The sequence below is a fragment of the Phlebotomus papatasi genome, chromosome 3 (assembly GCF_024763615.1).
Source record: "Phlebotomus papatasi isolate M1 chromosome 3, Ppap_2.1, whole genome shotgun sequence".
In the NCBI taxonomy this organism is placed as follows: domain Eukaryota; kingdom Metazoa; phylum Arthropoda; class Insecta; order Diptera; family Psychodidae; genus Phlebotomus; species Phlebotomus papatasi.
This window is the reverse complement of record NC_077224.1, coordinates 63,182,501-63,202,241: the sequence shown is the minus strand read 5'-3', so window position 1 is coordinate 63,202,241 and position 19,741 is coordinate 63,182,501. Positions and strand designations below refer to the sequence as shown.

General features: G+C 34.7%; 1 protein-coding gene across 23 annotated transcripts in view; it reads left to right on the top strand.

The window, feature by feature from the left end:
- The window catches only part of LOC129807149 (1-phosphatidylinositol 4,5-bisphosphate phosphodiesterase classes I and II), a 204,609-nt gene that overhangs the window by 149,165 nt on the left and 35,703 nt on the right, over positions 1 to 19,741 (top strand). For 12 of the 23 annotated variants that reach the window (XM_055856221.1, XM_055856210.1, XM_055856217.1 and 9 more), the window contains exons 6-10: positions 1,525 to 1,710; positions 2,211 to 2,414; positions 2,483 to 2,665; positions 8,711 to 8,891; positions 8,974 to 9,244. In XM_055856221.1, the coding sequence (XP_055712196.1) occupies positions 1,525 to 1,710; positions 2,211 to 2,414; positions 2,483 to 2,665; positions 8,711 to 8,891; positions 8,974 to 9,244 (1,025 nt within the window). The remainder of the gene's footprint in view (positions 1 to 1,524; positions 1,711 to 2,210; positions 2,415 to 2,482; positions 2,666 to 8,710; positions 8,892 to 8,973; positions 9,245 to 19,741) is intronic. The other 11 variants (XM_055856232.1, XM_055856227.1, XM_055856226.1 and 8 more) reach the window with 1 other exon arrangement.

The following is a 19,741-nucleotide window of genomic DNA, read 5'->3' as shown; positions in this document are numbered from 1 at the left end:
TAATTATGGAAATAAAAATATAAATTATATTTTAAGTGGATTTATCGGAGTTGAATCGGTCGCGGCATCCGAGTTTTGCAATCGTCGCAGTTACATGGCCTGCCAGGATATTTCAAAATTCGAAAATATCGTAATATATTCAAAAAATGCCCTTTTGATCAAGGTGGCATCTTTAGGGGTATCTGCCGATCCTACCGGTATCTTGATACAAGAATTCATTTAAGTCTGACAAAATTGATGATTTTCCACCTTACGAGGCCATAAAACCTTAAGGGTGGACGGTGTGGACAAAAGTACTGACTCTGCCCTACTACATTCTACTGAATATGAGTTTAGTTCTAATTGAGATTTCTATGGGTTCATGAGTGATTCCAGCGACATTTATTCTTCAGAATATTGGTATTAATTTGTAGTCTTTTTCACTTAATTATATTGTTTGATATGCTTTGAAATACACTGAGAAAAAATTATTTTGTAAAATTTCTACTAGGGACTTACGAAATATTGAAAAATCGTATAACCTACAAACTAATTTGGAACTTGATAAGCATTTCTGGTTCTTTTTAAGTATTTGTTCGCGGATTTTTGTTTGTCTGGAAAAAAATTACGAACAAATAACAAAATTGTACGAAGTTTTTTTTGTGTTTTTACGAACATTTACGAAGAAATCTTTGTTAAAGTACAATAAATGGTCGTCAAATGATCAGTTTATGAACAATGTTTGTGAAAAAAATACAAACTTTTACGAACTTGTTTGTGGGTTATACGATTTACGAGTTATTTGTATTTTGAATTTTGTAAGTTCCCAAAAGGAATTCACAAACATTTACGAACCTTTTAAATTTACACCTTTTTAAGAGTACAATTAACATTAGAAAGGGTAACTTTAATCCCTAATACACCTAAAAAGGGTAATATTTACACCGATTTTGGATCAATACTGCAGGGTAAAATTAACATTTCCGGAATGTTATTTTAACTTTTTCGGATTTCTCTCAAGTGTAGTAACTAATATAAAGATTTTATTATTTCTGTTTTCGCTAATTTCTACGAGTAAAAGTTTCATACGGAAATAGCCCACACTACCCTATAATTTATCCATGTTAAATTTGGAAAATTGACATAAATTCATGGGTTATGATTGTAAGCGTGGGTATAAAAATAAATGTGATTTAGCTTTCCTAGAAGCTACTCATTAGTTATTTATGAGTCGAAGAAAATGGATTCTAAATTGTTGTATATTAGAAGGATATATATATATTTATATATATATCTAAATTACATCATACTCAAAAGTATTTTATTGAATCAATTTAGGAAAATTTAATATTATTCTAAAAGAGAAAACTCTTGGTTCTCCTCCACTCTTTTTCTTCCATTCAATTTTGTATGGAGTTTCACTCAAAAATATTTAAGGGAGGAAATTGAAGAGGCAAAAGTATATATAAGAGTCCTACTTATTAATTCAACCAGCATTGAACATCAAACTGAAATGTTCGCCTTTTTTCTTTCTTAATATTGCAGCATCGTGAAGTTGTTTGCTGTGAATAAAGATGACAGGAGACGTGTGGAAAAAGCAATGGATATATCGGGGTTCCCTTCTGGCAAGGGTGAATCTCTCCTGCCCAATAAATTTCAATTTGAAGACTTTTTCAATCTCTACAAAAATCTGACGCAGCGCACTGAATTGGAGAAGATATTTGAAGAACTGTAAGTCAAATTGATTGTTGGTTTGGATTTAAGGCAATATATTCTTGTGAAAAATTTAGTTTTATGAACTTTTACTTTGAAATTCTTTAAAAAAATAAACGAGAGTAGGTTCTGTGATTTTTCATTGTTTTTGTGAGATAAAGAAAAGCTTTTTTCCTTGTCTATTTACTGAAAATTATTATCAAAATTTATTCAGGAAATTCTCTCAAATAAGTTTAATATCCTTTTTCATTAATATCCCACAAATTCTAAAGTAGATTATATAAGTATGTGTTTAATTTGCTCAGAATTTTGATGGTGATATTCTTCCACTTTCCCTATGATTATGAAGATTTGATGCAAATCCCTGGTGGAAAGAAAGGGGTTAGATAATACGGGAAAACATTAAAATGCAAAATATACCCATAAAATTTATTCAAGTAAAAATAAATTGATGGAGAAGATGAGCTCTTTTAGTGGTGAAAAGAATTGGACTATTAATTTCATTCTTTTTTCTCAAGCAGCAGTTCTGGCACGACTAAAAGGCGACTGATGTCCACTACTCAGTTGGTTGACTTTCTCAATAAAACTCAGCGTGATCCACGCCTCAATGAGATTCTCCATCCATATGCAAATCCCGCGAGAGCCAAAGACTTGATTGCTGAATATGAGCCAAATAAATTTAATGCCCAGAAGGGTCTCCTGAGCTTTGATGGTTTCCTGAGGTGAGGGTGTATTTTTTTTATCATCACTAAATTCTCAAGATAAATTAATTGAGTAAATTCTTGACCAGGTACTTAATGTCTGAGGATAATCCAATTATGGCACCAACTAAATTGGACATTTGCGATGATATGGATCAACCTCTATCGCACTATTTTATCAATTCCTCCCATAATACCTATCTCACTGGACATCAATTGACTGGAAAGAGTTCTGTTGAGATCTATCGGCAGTGTTTACTGTCTGGCTGCAGGTAAGATGATAGTTTTTATTTTTCATATTCTTATTTGGGTTGAATTCTTGCCAAAAAAAAAACAGGTAGTGTAACCTCTTAAATCAAACTAATTTTCAGTAATTTAAATTTTACTTCCCATCTATCTCAATTCTATAAATTTATGATGACAATAATCTTATTTGTGAATCATAACGTTAAACTTCAATGAACATTCATTTTCATGCCAATTATTCAAATGGTTCTTCGTGCAAAAGGAAAAAAATGATAATTATCCTCATAATTTTGTGCTTTAAATTTCGCCATAATGTTAGAATCCAACTGGGATTTTATACAATTGTCAGCTTCTGTGTTCAGTGGTTAAATCTAATTTCTTCCGATTGGCTTCAAATGTTTCAGGCAAACTTTCACTCTTATAAAATTCGTTATATCTTCAAAAAATAGATTTTCTGAGTATTTGATCCTATTTATATGTAATAAATTTATGGGCCTGAAGAGAGAACGGTAGGAGATATTGACTTGGGGTTTTCGGTTAATGTTAAATTTCGACTGATTTAAGCAGATGAAACTGACCCTTCATATTACTCCTCCAGCCTTATGCCGAAAATAGACACAGGCTGATCTTGGAGAATACCCAGCTCGAAAAATTTGGCGGTGAAGGATCAGCCCAAACTATCATACACTGAGGATTTAAGATCAAGGATTAGCGTTTTCAGCGTAAATTTCTATTAAATCTCCACAACTTTGAGTGCTGAAAGACCTCTTTAGTGCATTATCAATAGATTTTTCGTACATGAAAGAGCACTCTGACCTTCCCATTACTCCAATATTAATGCATTTTAAGATTTTGCAACATTGCGTACCATTACTGTCCATGTTTTTTTCACCCAATTGACATTTCTAAAAGCACCTAAAAACACCCAAAGTGAAGCTTTTTATTTTCAGCACTGGCGCTGCGATGTCGTCTAATCCCCGTAAATCAGCCTGATCCTCCGAATTATGGGCTGATCCGTGAGTGTATCGAAACCAATCCTCATTTTTCGGGCTGATTCCTAAGCCGATCCCTGTGTCTATTTTGGCCTTATATTCAGGGTTTTTAAAAATAACTTGACAAACCATTATTGCGTTATATCTTCTTGTATATATATAAGTAGCACGCTCAACTTCATCATTACTTACTCTTATTATTCATGTAGGGGAAAGTACTCTCCTTTCGAACGTTCATACCTTCGAATAATGTGAATTTTCCTTTAGATTTCCTAAGAGACTTACACACTTCTATCAAATGTTAGTTGGCTTATCATCAATTATTGATAATTATCAATATTAATACCTTCGAATAATGTGAATTTTCCTTTAGATTTCCTAAGAGACTTACACACTTCTATCAAATGTTAGTTGGCTTATCATCAATTATTGATAATTATCAATATCAATACCTTCGAATAATGTGAATTTTCCTTTAGATTTCCTAAGAGACTTACACACTTCTATCAAATGTTAGTTGGCTTATCATTATTGATAATTATCAATAGTTGATGATAAGCCAACTAACATTTGATAGAAGTGTGCGTAAGTCTCTTAGGAAATCTAAAGCAAAGTTCACATTATTCGAAGGTATGAACGTTTGAAAGGAGAGTACTTTCCCCTATGTGCAAGTCAGCATTGGTAAATCAGTGAGAAACAGAACCCAGCTGGCACAAGATTGAAATGAGTCGATTACACTCACTTATTTAATGGATAAAAATATTATTTTTGCCTTTTCTCAAAGTTAAATAGTTATATTATGTTACTGTAGTGCAGAGGCGTGCAAGAACCGTTGAAACCGAATAAACGTCAAATGAAACATGTACGTCAATGGTCAAAACGCTACTACCCAGCGAGCACCAAATGCTAAGCCTTTTCAAATCAGCTGAAAAAAGGGACAGATAATCCTAACCGGCTTATGTAGGTGAGATTCTTAACGTGAGCTAACTCGGAGTGCATGCAAATTCGATTTGGAGCTGAAGTAGGGAGACGCCATTCAGTTATCTTGAATCAAATTCGTGAAATTATACAAATTTTGTATTTAAACCAAAATATCAAGGATTTGGATGAACTGACAGAAAAGTGTTATATGGGTGAAATGTAGACCAGAATGTTCTCTATAATTTTCCCATAGAACATGATCTCATCGATTACTCAGAAGCCAAGATAATCGAGGTTTTTTGTTTCTTAACTCGTCTTTTCATCCAGAGTGCCCCAAGTAGTCATTTGTTGAGCTTCAACTATTTCAAAGAATTGTTGTATTTTGTGGGACTTTCCATTTAAACCCCTATTTTAAGTGTCTTGGTGGAGTAGAGGCAGTCAAATTGGCATCTGAGTGATTTCAAAGCGTTATTATGGGAAAAATCAATTTTTTCACACTTAAACGGCAAAATCGGAGTGATAGCGTAGTCTGAGCGGAAAATGATGTATGGACGAAATGTAGAGACAAATGTCCTCTATAATTATGTCGAAGTAATCATCAAAATCGGTTCAGCGACAGTCGAGATAATTGAGGTTATGTGATATTGAAATTGGTTTTTCGACTGTGGCGCCCCTGGTGTTGGTCCCACGAAGTTCAAATATTCTAGAAAGTTGTAGCATTTGGTGAGATCTTTCGTTTAAGCCCTCATTCATCAAAATCGGTCACATAGAACCGGAGATATGATTTTTTGAATTTCGTGAACTTTGACCCCTCATATCTCCGGTTCTATTGAAACCACAGCGCGCATACGCACCATTTTGGAAACGTCCTAGACTGGACTACAACATACTAAAATTTCATTAACTTGCACAATGCCGTTTTTGAGAAAAGTGACTTTGAATTTCGATGAATTTTGACGCTATCACAGCGCCACCTGTGGTGACTTTTTGAACTTCCATCTGAAAGTGCTCATCGAGACGAAACCAAAAAGGTAAAATTTAGGTCGCTATGTTTGTTAGAACCGGAGATAGAGGCCGGTCAATGTTCGAAATTTGACCCCTTATAGCTCGGGTCAGGGGTTATGGATCGACTTAAGGTTTTTTTTTGTTTGATAGGTATAATCAACGGCTACAACATACTAAAATTTCAGCCCGATGCACAATGGAATTTTTGAGTTATTTAACTTATAAGATTTAAAAATTTTCTTTTTAATAATAGCGCCCCTAGCGGTGGTTTTATGAACTTGCGATGTTAGAAGGGGAAGTGGCATTTCACGAGAGCTTTCCAAAAAGCCCTCACTTTTTAAATTCTGACAATTAGAACCGGAGTTATGGCCATTTTAAGACTTTTTTTTTGGACCCTTATAGCTCGGGTCAGGGGGGTCGGGGGACCTTAAGTTTGGTATTGATGGAAAGCTCTAAGGCCCAGCTATAACATACTAAAATTTGAGCCCGCTGAATGCCATAGGGGCGGAGCTATTGAGAAAACAAAAAAAGGGGGGTCTTCAAAATGGCGGAAGGAGGGGTGGGGGGTGGGGGGTCAATGCACCAAGTTGCAATTTTCACCCGATATATAACCTTTGCCGAAAACCGCAAGTCGATATCTCTTTTAGTTTAGGAGCTATTAAGCTCCAAAGAGCGGCCGGCCGGCCGGCCAGCCGGGAACGTAAAATAGCCACATATATATTCGTGATCAGGAAGTGGCGAAACACATTTTGGCCAAGTTTGAGGTCGATCGGACGACATGAAATTTTGTTAGGATTATAGTAGGTGAGATTGTTAAGAATCTCACCTAATATATACTTTCAGCTGAGTTCTGCTAACCTTGAAATGACACTAGTGATCGCAGCGGCAATTAGTCAAAGTTATTCTTTTTCCCCAATCGAGTGATAGACTTTAATGAACTTGGTTTTTGTCTTTGCTGAGGTTGCCGGGATTGAGTAGAAGCTAAATGTAAACCCTTTCCATTATTACAATTTCATGATTCTTACAACAACCACATTTGACATTAAAAAATAAAAATAAAGCAAAAAAGATTAAAATTCGCAAAAAATTAAAAAAATAATATTTATAATATATTTTGAATAATATGTATTTTTCAACCTTTTCCGACCAATTTAATTTTTGTATTGTTTAATTTTATCAAAAAAAAATTATGAATCCATTTACAAAAAAAAATATATATAATACACCTAAATTAAAATTGCTTTGTCAAGAATTTTTGTCAGCTTATTTCAGAAAATTAATAACCAAAGAAATTCTTGGGAATTTTCAAGATATTTTAACATTTCATGAATTCTAAAATCGAGAAATATTGAAAAAACTTCGGAACATATGAAATTTAGAGCCTATATCATTTTCATTTAATGATACAGTCGACGCAAAATGATTTCCAACTAATTGGAATATTTTCCTGACTTTAAAGGTATTTAAAATCTTTCTTTTAAAAAATATTAACACGAGTAATTTTAATTTAAAAAATTAATCATCAAATAGAATAAATTTCTAATTTAAAAAAGAATATGTTCAGTATTAAGAAAAACAATAATTTGTTAATTTACTATTATACCGCGATAATAAAAGTAATTTTTTGCGCAAAAATGCGCTTTAGAAAATTTATAATCCAAAAATTTTTCTAATAGAATTTTTTGTAGTATTTTTAATACATCTTTTAAAACGATTTTTAATGCTTGTGAAACTTTATTTACCATAAATAAATTAAATATGTAGAAAAATTCAGTTTCGCGATCAATTACAATAGTTGTGATCGAATGTGAGCATAATACATCGATGGCTGTTTCAGGAAAAATGCCAATATTTAATTGCAAAAATTGAGGGAAATATGCTTTTTTCAAAAGAAAAAAAACGTATTTTTCATAAATAATGAATAATTTTATAACCCCGACTAAATATTTCCTCAGAATAAAATAATTTTTTTCTCAAGAAAATAATGACGCAATTTACTAATAAAATGAAGAATTTTTGGTCGGGAGCTTATTTAATACTCCTATTTGACCATTTTCTATAGAAAACATAATACAGCATAAATCCTATAACAATATAGGTAATAAAAATCGTGATTACAATTTCCCCCAAGTTGATAAATTATTTCAGAGGAAATTCCAAGTTCATTTTGAGAGAAAAAGAAAAAAATGAAAGAGAAAATCTGCTAAATGGTTTTCAGCGCCATTTACCGAGAGTGTTTAGTTTTGCCATCATCCGCTGCGAGCGCTAAACAGTGCCATTTTCATTTTATTTGCTTAGTACTTTTTGTTCGAGAGCTGCTGACTGGCCAGCAGACCGATTCAGCAAAAACATGCTGAAAATTCTATTTTTTTCTGCTAACTGTGCTCGCTGGGTATAACAAACTTATATTGACGTTAATTCGGTTTCAACGGTTTTTGCACACCTCTGCTGTTGTGACTCTATTACGGAAATAAAAATACAAGTATTATTTTAAGTGGAGTTGATCTAGTTAGCGTAGTCATAACGATCCACATAGCGAAGCGCCCGGATTAGCACACTTGACAGTATTATATTTATTGAAAAAAAATCTAAGTATATTCTGTAGGAGTTGTGGAAAATTCCCTTTTGGGCAAGGTTCCAAGTTAGACTATTCTACCCTTCACGGATTTTATTTGTTTCAGGTGCCTAAGATCAATTTGTAATTCAAATATTTCTAAAATTCAATAAATAATTATATTTATGAGTAATCCGAGTTGCTGACATTCCGTACCTTGCCTTTGAGAAGAATCTCAGTTATAAAAAGCTTAGTAAGATTTTTCTTTGATTCTCATGCTAACCTATATACTTGATGAAAATGGATGCATATCTATTTTAATGAGTATAAACCTTCTCTGTCTGAAATTACATTCATTTCATTTTCAATCTTTTAAATTTTATTGCTTTTCCATTTTCTGATGTTGTCAACGAGGGTGTGAGAATAATAAAGCAATTTTATACTCTCAAGTTATATTTGTGTTATTTCACATTTGAAAAATTTAATACCGATGTGAGGGAGAGAGAGAGAGAATGTATAAAACTTTTCAATGTAAAGTAATTATGTTATTTAACGTGGAGAAAAATGATGTGGAATGTTATATTTTTCCTAATTTGAAGGTGTGTTGAATTGGACTTTTGGAATGGTAAACTCGAGGAGCCTGTTATTGTTCATGGATATACGTTTGTTCCTGAAATTACGGCGAAAGATGTACTGGAAGCAATAGCTGAAAGTGCATTTAAAACTTCAGACTATCCTGTGATATTAAGTTTTGAAAATCATTGCAATACTAAACAACAAGTAAGTTCTAGGGAAAATATTGCGCCAGGATTTATTGGGATATTGAATGATGATCCTTATTTTCTTTTTTTGGCTGTTATAGGCCAAAATAGCAAATTACTGTCGGGATATCTTTGGTGATATGTTGCTAGATAAATGCCTGGATTCTCATCCGTTGGAGCCAAATGTTGAACTACCTCCACCGTCGATGCTGAAGCGTAAGATAATCATAAAGAATAAGAAGAAGCACCATCACCATCATCATCATCATTATAAGAAGACCGCTGCAGCTGTAGCAGCAGCAGCGGCTGGTGCAGCTGCAAATTCTGGTGCCACGAATCAAAATAATGTCCTGTCACCAGGCAGTGCAACAGGTAAGTCTATTTAGTGAATATTCCATCACGATATGGTGAACTATTTCACCCAAAAACGCAGTACCATAATACAAATTAATAATTTATATAACCATTTGCCGTGGCATTTTGCCGTGAGGGAATTCTGTAGCCAAAAGCGACTCGGGTAGGTTGTAGATCATTTCAGAAAAGGATGGGGATACTCTGAGTGAGAGGATGCCTAATGGAGGCCACTCACTGTATGATTAAATTTTATTTATTCGGTCATGAGATGCCAGAGTTATTCTGTGAGAGAGGGTGGTTGACGGAAGCATATATTTTCACAATGGCTTTTTAATGGATGGCTCTAGAATTGGTCATATATATATTCGTGTGGCAGAAGCAGCTGAAGAATTAAAATCGTCCGCACAGGACATTTATGTTCACGTGATTATCAAAGGGCTTATCAGGGATTTTGTACTGTGTTAGTGTTCTTTTTTCTTTGTAAAATATAATTAAAAAATTAGTATTAAAATAGAAATCATACGAAAAATATCAAGCCTTTTGATACTTAATTGAACCTTCAATTCCTGGAATTTAATAGTGCTCTAAAATATCCTTTGTCAGGGAAACAGCACAGGGAAAATTTTCTCTATTTAATTATGAAAAACCTTTCGTGGAATTGAATGAAGTAATTGATTGAAAATAAAATGAATGGATAATGGATTCAATTAGTTGAAATTTGCAGGATTTATTGGATTTATTTTTTTCTAAGAAATATTTTACAATTTAATGAGTATTTAAAATCATTTAGGGTAAATGTGCCAAATTCCGGCCAGCTTGCAATTTCGGCCATCTTCTTTGTTCCTCTAATTTCCATGAGCTTTTAGTTTTTACCGTTTTTACATACTCCAGATATTATACAATGCAAAAGAATAACAAAAAATGTAGCTCCGACAAACAAGATGACGTGAAAAAGATATTGGAAGAATTCCCGAAGGACAAGGAACTATGAGAATGAAGGTGGCCGAAATAGGGCACCAAAGCTATGTCTACACTTTTATTCATTTTAAAATGTATTAAGAATGATTTTAGAGTAAATAAAGACGGTAAACTCTTTACAAGGTTTCAAGGAACACTCTTACAAAAGAAAGAATAAAAAAAATCAATTTGAATTTAAAATATTACATTTCAACCTTCAGACTTTGACGCTTGCATGCAACTATGCCGAAATTTGGCACACTTACCCTACATACTCGAAAAAATAGCATAAGTAGGAATAGACATTTTTAACTACCCTATTGAAATAATATAAAATAAATAATGGAAATTCTTGTAATTTAAAAGTTGTCTTGACTTTAAAAGTGTAATATTTTCAATACCAATTCAATTTCTTTAACATTGACAAGCAAACTATCATCCTTGCTTTTTCTAACATTAATTTTAATAGGTTTGAAAAAATATATATATTAAAAGGAAGACTTGAATTTGACTGTAATTTTGGACACATTGCTTATAATTTCGGACACTTTGCTTGCAATTTTGGACACTTTGTAATTTTGGACAGATAATCCTTTGCAATAAGATGCCGATTGTTGTCCATTCCAAAAACACAACTTACCAAGTCCCAAGGAGCCCGAAACTTTTGCTTATAACCCATTAACCTTTTGAGGTCGAATGGGACACCGTTGTCCCAAAAATATAAAATAATTTTTCGGATTATTTACATGACAAAACAACTTTCTATAGATAAGAAAATAGTTTTTGTTTTTGCGACACCGGTGTTTCACTCGCCTTTAACACGTTAAAGAAAATTGGATTTACCACTCCAAGTACGCGCGAATTTATGCATCCCCTTGCCTTCCCCGATCTCTCTTAACCCTTTAACGACGAGACAGTTTTTGCTGACTGAAAATCAGCAATGAAAATTCAACCGATAAACAAAACCTATGAAACGTCTTACATCTAACCTTCAAAAAGCCAACATAGTCTGATTCAGTGTATTTCTTGCCTCTACGAACGATAGGGGCAAAAATAGCCAAAAAATTTGAGTAATTTTTCTGACGATACCAATGACTGATAATTTTCACTCTAATGAAAAATATATTGTTTGAGTATTGTAGTTTCTTGTTCCAAAACGGTTTTGCTTAAAAAAATATGGAAGTATAAAAAAAAATTAAAATCAATTTTCAATATGAGAATTTAAGAAAATCGTCATTTTTTGAGCTTAAAAAAATTTACTATAGCAAATATCTGGAGACTTGCAAAAAAAATATGCTAGATTCCTTCAACCTTCTACTTTACAATTTAATGATTAAACGAACTTACCTAGTGAAGTTCAATCATAATTGTACGAAGCTCCTCTTCCGAGATGATCAAACTATGTAGTCCCTCTACTCTGTGCCGAATTTCACACGTTTCGTCGGTATTTTTTAAATTTCAAATTGAAATTGTAAAAAGTCTCCACAAAAATGTCGGCTCTCCACATTTGTTGGTGGAGACCCCTAGTGGCAATATTTCTGCCACGTCATCGTCATTATTTCAAAGCATAGCCGTAACGTATTTTACATGGGTATGACTGATACTAAGAAGTCTGGGAATATTCAGGGTGGGGTTTGATCATCTCGGAAGAGGAGCTTCGTACAATTATGATTGAACTTCACTAGGTAAGTTCGTTTAATCATTAAATTGTACTGTGCTCCTCTTCCTCGAGATCAAACTATGTAGATGTTCAAAGCACGTTACGGCTGTACATAATTATAAATTTATTTCAATTTTGAGACTTCAGAATTGTTTTAACAACAGTAAAGAGATCATCATAAGGATAATTCATTATTTTCTATTTAAGATAGCTTTAGCAAATCTGTCCTTTTCATGGACGAGCGGTAGATTGTAAAACTTCGCAAATATTTGCGATTTTTTCGACCAGCCAGCCGTTTTCTTTATAATTTCAATATCTACCCCAAGTCTATTGGCCGCAGATGTTGCGGCGTGTCGGGCAGAATACCCAGAAAATATCGATACATCAATCTTACACTTCATCAAAATGTTCTTAATCCAATGGCTCAAAGTTTGAGCCCCTACAGCCTTATGTGGTCGTCTGAATGAAATGAAAAGAGATTTTACATCTCCACGGATCAACCTTGTTTTCTCTAGATACAATTTCAAGGTTGATGCAACACAAATGGTCTTATCATCATTGTAAAACGGAAGAATGAGATTTGGTTGATGCTCACTTGATTTGGAGGTCTTAATTCTACGCGGGATTCTTACTTCAATGTGATCGGACATTTCTCTTATCTGATCCACTTCCATCAGAGAGAATGTCTGCAATCGATGTCCCGTAACCAAAGCCAGCAAAATTACGAGTTTTTCTGATAAATCTTTTAGAGAAAGATCAACATTTTGCGGCAATTGACGGTAAAAATCCAACACTATCTGTGGGTCCCATGTTATATCATATCGGGGTCTATTTGGTCTTACGTTACGAACTCCCCTGAAAAACCTCTTCACAATATCATCTTGACCTAATGATGGTCCAGCTAATAAAGCTAATGCTGAACGATACACGTTAAGTGTACCATAACCTGCTCCTTTACTATATTCTTCGCTTAAAAATTTCAAAACCTCTGGAACAGTAGGGTTAAATTGATTTATCTTTGTGTTGGAACAAAATGTCCACCATTTCTTTAGGCCCACTTCGTATTGCTTCCACGATGATTCCGTCAATGACGACAAAAGGATGTCGTGAGACTCCTTAGGAATCCCTTTTAATGCACAGCTTTCCCTGATATAATCGCGGCAACCAGGGTAATCTTTCTCCAGAAACTGGTTTCTCTGTTAATAAAACGATTAATGTAAGTATCAGCTGATAAATAAATTATATCTGAAATGATCATTGACTGAAAAATTGGGTACCAAGGCTGAGAAGGCCAATTAGGTACAATTATAATTCCTTCGGATTTCTCATACTGAATCTTTTGTAAGACTCGAAGAATTATAGAGAATGGAGGAAAAGCATAGAAAAAATATGTTTTCCAGGGAATTGTGAACGCATCAATTGCAATGGAATACGGGTCTCTTTTCCAAGAAACATATCTTTGACATTTCGCATTTGAACGCGATGCAAAAAGATCTATTTCCGGATATCCAAAATTTCCGACAATTTTTTGGAATCCCGCATCAGATAACTCAAATTCCGTATTAGATTCCAACTTTCTCGATTCAAAATCAGCCTCAACATTTTCTTCGGATGTTATATATGATGCGAATATGAAAATATTTCTCTGTTCGCACCATCGCCATATCTTTTTTGCTAAATTACTCAAATCCTTCATTTGAACTCCACCCATTCTATTGATATATGAAATCGCCGTTGTGTTATCAATTCGAAGAAGGATTTGACAATCTTTAAGATCATTGGCAAAACATTTCAAACCGAAAAATGCAGCGGTCAATTCCAAGAAGTTAATACTTAAATCCTTTTCGTGATCCTTCCATGCACCATGTGCACTTTCATTTCCACAAACAGCCCCCCAGCCTGATTTGGAAGCATCCGTGAATATCACTACATTATAGTAAGGATAACGAATCGGATTGAAGCTTGAAGAGCCAACTGTTTTCCACCATGTGAGCTCATCTATAACTTCCTGGTTTATTGTCAATTTTCCATTATAGTTTCCGTTATTATTCAAAAGAGCCAGAAATTTTAATCTTTCACAAGCCTTCGTGTGTACCAAACCGTAATTGACTGCTGGACAGCATGATACTAAAAATCCAAGCATTTCAGCAAATTTTTGGATCTTATATTGATGATTAATTTCAAATTGTTGGACCAGGCATCGTATCTTTGTCTTCTTGGCTTCCGGCAATTCTACAGTCATATTTAATGAATTATAGATAAACCCCAAAAAACGACAAATACATGAAGGTTTCAATTGGCTCTTGTCATAATTAATTATGAATCCCAACGTTTTCAAAAGATTTTCTGTCAGGTTTACATTCTTTTCACAGTCAGTAAGAGACTTGCCCATTATCCATATATCGTCTAAATAGACTACCAGAGTAACTCCCTGTTGACGTAAAAATGAAGCTACGGGTTTCATAACTTTCGTGAAAACATAAGGAGCAGTATTTAACCCAAAAGGTAGGCAAGTAAATTGGTAAAGTGCTCCATTGAATGTAAATCGCAAATATTTTTTATGTGACTCATGAATTGGTATTTGATAGTAAGCATCTTTTATATCAAGGGAAGCCATGTAACAATTTTCTGACATGAGCTTAATGACGGTCCTACCGTCCTCCATCTTAAAGTGTGGAGCATCTATGAACTGATTAAGTTGTTTCAAATTGATGATAAAACGATTTGAACCATCAGACTTAAGGTGTCTACACATTGGAGTTGATTTCATCAAGAATTATTTCAAGAATTTTTTAAAGAAAAATTCATATTTTTGAAGGAATTTTTGAAGAAAAATGCCTCCACACTGGGTTTTTTATTTTCCATCAAAATTTTTTTGACAGATTGCCATCATTTCCAAGTCTCTTGCTCTTCTGACGGTTTTTCACGAAAATTTGTTATTTCACTGCTGGAAAAAGTGAGAAAAGCGTTTGGTGAAGTTCCTTGGGATAGTATTTAGTGAATTTCTGAAGAAAATCTTCTAAATATGCAAGGGAATAGTGTTTTTCTGGAGATGTCGTTCCTGGTGGAATCCAACCCAGCCTTTGAAGGAACATTTCCTGTGATTTTCCTCCAAAAATTTCCGGAAGTTAATCCATCTGTGTATTTTTGAGGTGTTCCACAGTACAGTGGCTTCGTACTCCATGGATTGCAAGACGGATGGAAAGGAGAAAATTTACGGGCACTTTGGAATCTCTATATGCCTTGGTTACCAATTAAAACAAGAACTAACCAGAGCCACCGAGGAGATCTCAATGCAAATGAGAGCTGTGCGGAGCTACCAGAAGCCATCACTTGAACCCCCAGAAGAACATCAGAATGATCTTTTATATCATTCACTTTCTCAACCACTAGGAACTATGTGGGATTGCTTCCTTTCGAGAACACCAGAACTGGATAGCCACAGGCCTTCGATTCCTCCGTGGGACTCCCAGTTTGAGTAGTAGTGCATGAAAAGGTGATGAGAAATAAAAAAAAATCTAAAGTAAAATCCTTAAAACCTTAAAACCTTGGTAACCAAGGCATATAGAGATTCCAAAGTGCCCGTAAATTTTCTCCTTTCCATCCGTCTTGCAATCCATGGAGCACGAAGCCACTGTACTGTGGAACACCTCAAAAATACACAGATGGATTAATTTCCGGAAATTTCTGGAGGAAAATCACAGGAAATGTTCCTTCAAAGGCTGGGTTGGATTCCACCAGGAACGACATCTCCGGAAAATACTACTCCCTTGCATATTTAGAAGATTTTCTTCAGAAATTCACTAAATACTATCCCAAGGAACTTCACCAAACGTTTTTCTCACTTTTTCCAGCAGAAAATAACAAATTTTCGTGAAAAACAATCTTGAATCGTGATGGTTTCCTTCAAGAATTCTGTCAAGAATGACTTTGATGAATTTTATTCCAATGTGTAGCGGGTAATTTCTTTCAAAAATTCTTGATAGAAATTACCTTCAATTGGATATGATTTTTGAAGAAATTTGTCTACACATTAGACAAATTTTCTTCAAAAATCCATCTTTTTGTCAAAAATTCTCACCAATGTGTAGGCAATTTTCTTGAAGAACACTTCTTGAAGCTCATTTTTGATAGAAATTTCTTATAATGTGTAGACACCTTTAGGTATTAAAAATATTTTGGAAATAAAGTGTTCTTCAACATACGAACACTTCTCTACAGCACCCTTTAAAATCAACTGATCAATTAACTCTTGAATATTACAACGTTCAGACGTTGTATAAACACTCTCTGCTGGAGGATTATTTTGAATAACATAATAATTAAAAGGAATTCTGTACCCCTTTAACCAAGAAAAAATTACGTGATCCTTGGTTATGACCCTCCAAGCATGAGTGAAAAACTGCAGGCGCCCTGCAGGCTTTCTTACATTATCTAATGTCGATGAGTTGATTTCTTGCTGTTTTTGTATTTCTCGGATTTCTGCTGTCGCTGCTGCTGACGTTGATGTTGCTGATTCTTCCTCGATGACTTCGATGACCCGCCTGTCTGCACATAACCCTTCTGCTGGATGCGAGGCGGGGCCTTCCAGTTTTTTGACTTGGATATTTCTTTTTTCTTCAACTCTTTTCCAGTGGATTGCATGGATTTGGTGGATTTAACAGTTTCCTCCAAATCTTTCCCAAACAGGAATTCATCACTTGTCATTGATTGGAGTGTATCTCTCATAGACACATCCACATTTCCAATCAGAAGATTTCTGCGAATTACAGACTCATCGTGTTGAAGATCAGCAAGTAATTTACTTGCATCAATCAATGACTCCATAATTTCTTTCCATACAGGAATATTTTTCTCTCTCAACAACTTGACTGTAGCTTTGGCTACAGCAGACAAAGAAGTAATCTTTTGCTGTCTCTTGACAATCTTGTCATCTCTTGCCACAATGGCATCTAGCATGATAACCTTAATGAGTTTGTTGAGAGCTGGCGGCTCAAATCTCGGGCAATTTTTGGGCGGAGTGTGTTTTGACAAAAGCTCCTTCAGAGACTCCTCAGGAATACCCTTCTCAATAATTTCTTCCCAGCGGATTGCCAGGTCAGGTATAATCTCCGGAGCGAACTGGCGATCGCCATAAATCCTCTTACCAAAAATATCCATGATTTCTTGCTCAGACAAAGGTATCTGATCTTTTGAGCCATTGCCAGAACCTTGAACCTCATCAATCTGAAGGGGTTCTTGAAGATCATCGGATCTTTCGACAGGAGGTGAATGAGATTCACTCCTGACAACAATCGGAGACCTAGACCTGTCTCGTGATTGAAAATTGGTCTCAGCACGACCATCTGCACTGCCATCCCAGTCGCTGCCTCGCCTGCTGTCTCGACTGCTGTCTCGGCTGCTGTCTCTGCTACTCTCCCCGCTGCTCTCATGGGCCCTGCTCCGCTGTTCTGGGCGATTTCTCCCTGTAGTTCAAAGCCAAATATAGGGTGTCAAAGAAATTCACAAGATGGGTGCATTGATGAGCTGCTTTTTGCGCAAATCCCAGTATAACCGGGATTAACTAGTGATAACCAGTTTTTTGTGAGTATAACCCACTTCTACCTTGTGTGAATTTGAGTAACGACTCAAATTTAGTGAGTATAACCCACTTTCAATGCACCATTGGAGGGAGACACAAAATCTTTTGAGATCAATCCCTTTCACACTGTGAGTGATAACCCACGGTCGGTAGAATGCGCAAAATAAATGAGTAATGACTCATTTAAAAGAGTAATGACTCTTATAAGTGTTTAATGAAACACAAGCAGCTTTGGCCCAGTGGGTTCATGGAACCTTCTAGAAACTTCTGGAAGTACACTCGCAGAATTATTGTAAAATACCTACCACCACGACTGCGTATATTCTTCCAACGCTTGTCCTTGCGTTTGTACTTCTTCAGTTTCCTCTCCAATTTCCCAAGACGCTTCTCGAACTCCTGATTTTCCTGATGATCTCGCATTTTCCCGAAAAAACGTGTTACTCGCACGGCACACAATAGAAGAATGACGATGACGTGGCAGAAATATTGCCACTAGGGGTCTCCACCAACAAATGTGGAGAGCCGACATTTTTGTGGAGACTTTTTACAATTTCAATTTGAAATTTAAAAAATACCGACGAAACGTGTGAAATTCGGCACAGAGTAGAGGGACTACATAGTTTGATCTCGAGGAAGAGGAGCACAGTACAATTATGTACAGACATAAGAAAAAATTAATTTAGACATAGTCAGGAAAAATTATTTTCTTTATGGGACACCGGTGTTCCAATCGTCCTTAAAGGGTTAAGGCATTTTGCACTGCATCTCGTTCGTAGAGATGATACTGCTTTGTTTTTTAGACATTTTTAAAACTTAGTTATAATAAAAAATAAAAATTTACACAATTTCGAGAAAAACAAAACTTGTCCGACATAACAAGTATCACATCACTACTGGTTAATCTCAGACAAAATTGTCTATTTTTCACACGAAAAGCGTAATTCACAAGGCAAATCTTACTAGAGGAATTCTGTAACTATATGACAATGTCATATGACAAATTTCCGTGGTAAATTCGAAAGCAGGATAACATTAAAGTCCAGAGTGAGCATCAAATAAAACTAGAAGCTCCAGTTGTCACAGCAACTAATATGAATATGATTTTCAGTTATTTTTTCCAAATTTACCACAAACATTTTTAAATTTGTCATATGACTTTGTCAGAATTTCCCTGAAGGTCCCATCAAAAAATGCGGAATTTTTGGTCGGGAGTATGTTTAATACTGCTATTTAATCTTTCTCTATAGACAGCATACCCTCGCAGTATTAATATATATAAAATATATCATGAAAATTGTGATTATAAATTCTACCAAGTTGATAAATAATTTTAGAGAAAATATCCCAAGTCCATTTTGACAGAACGACATCTTGAGGAAAGTGCCGAAAATTCATAAAATTTTCTGTAGAAATTCTGCAGAAAATTCTGCAGAATTTTCATACAACGATCGGATCCACCTTTAGAAAAAAATTCTGTAGAATTTTCGGCATGTTACATTTTCAAATCTGCAAAAATGCAGAATTTGCCGGGTGGGATTGTCTTTTTGGATCCAAAGACAATGACTAACGTAAACACAAATTTCGGTCGTATTACTGTTTAAAAATTGCTCACATCAATGTTTCAACAAAGCAATTTTAACTCAAATCATATTCAAAATTTAACGAATTTAGTGTTAAAATCTTCTACGAGGAATAAATATTCAGATAGAAAATATTATGCATTAAATATTGAAAAAATTTCCATAATTTTAATAAATTTATTTGTAGTGTCCAATATTACCCTCTAAGTGTCCAAAATTACAATCTGTCCCAAATTACAAGCACATCCTGAAAAAGCTGAAAAAGTTAGCGATTTCAGCATATTTTTGCTGAATTGATCAGCAAAAATGTGCTGACCGATCAGCAGTCGCCGAACAAAAAGTGCTAACCAAATATATGGAAATGGCACTGATTCGCGAATTTTCGTCTAAGGTTAACAGAATTCAGCTGAAGATACAAATTGAATTAAAAAGCATAATATTTACACCGATTTCGGATCAAAACTGCAGGGTAAAATAAACATTACCGGAATGTTATTTTAACTTTTTCGGATTTCTCTCAGTAAAGGGAGCGCCGGAAAAATTCCTGGTGATCTAAAAGAAATTTGAACCCGAGACACTTGCGTCATAGAACGGGTGCTCTGCCATTGGACCCATTGAATGCCCTAATCCCTAATATTACATTAGGTATATTAAGTTCTCTAAATATGCTACCTTTCAGCCTTCAGTTTTTTTTAAGTACTTGAAGTGATCGAAATATTCTCTAAAAAATTATTCTA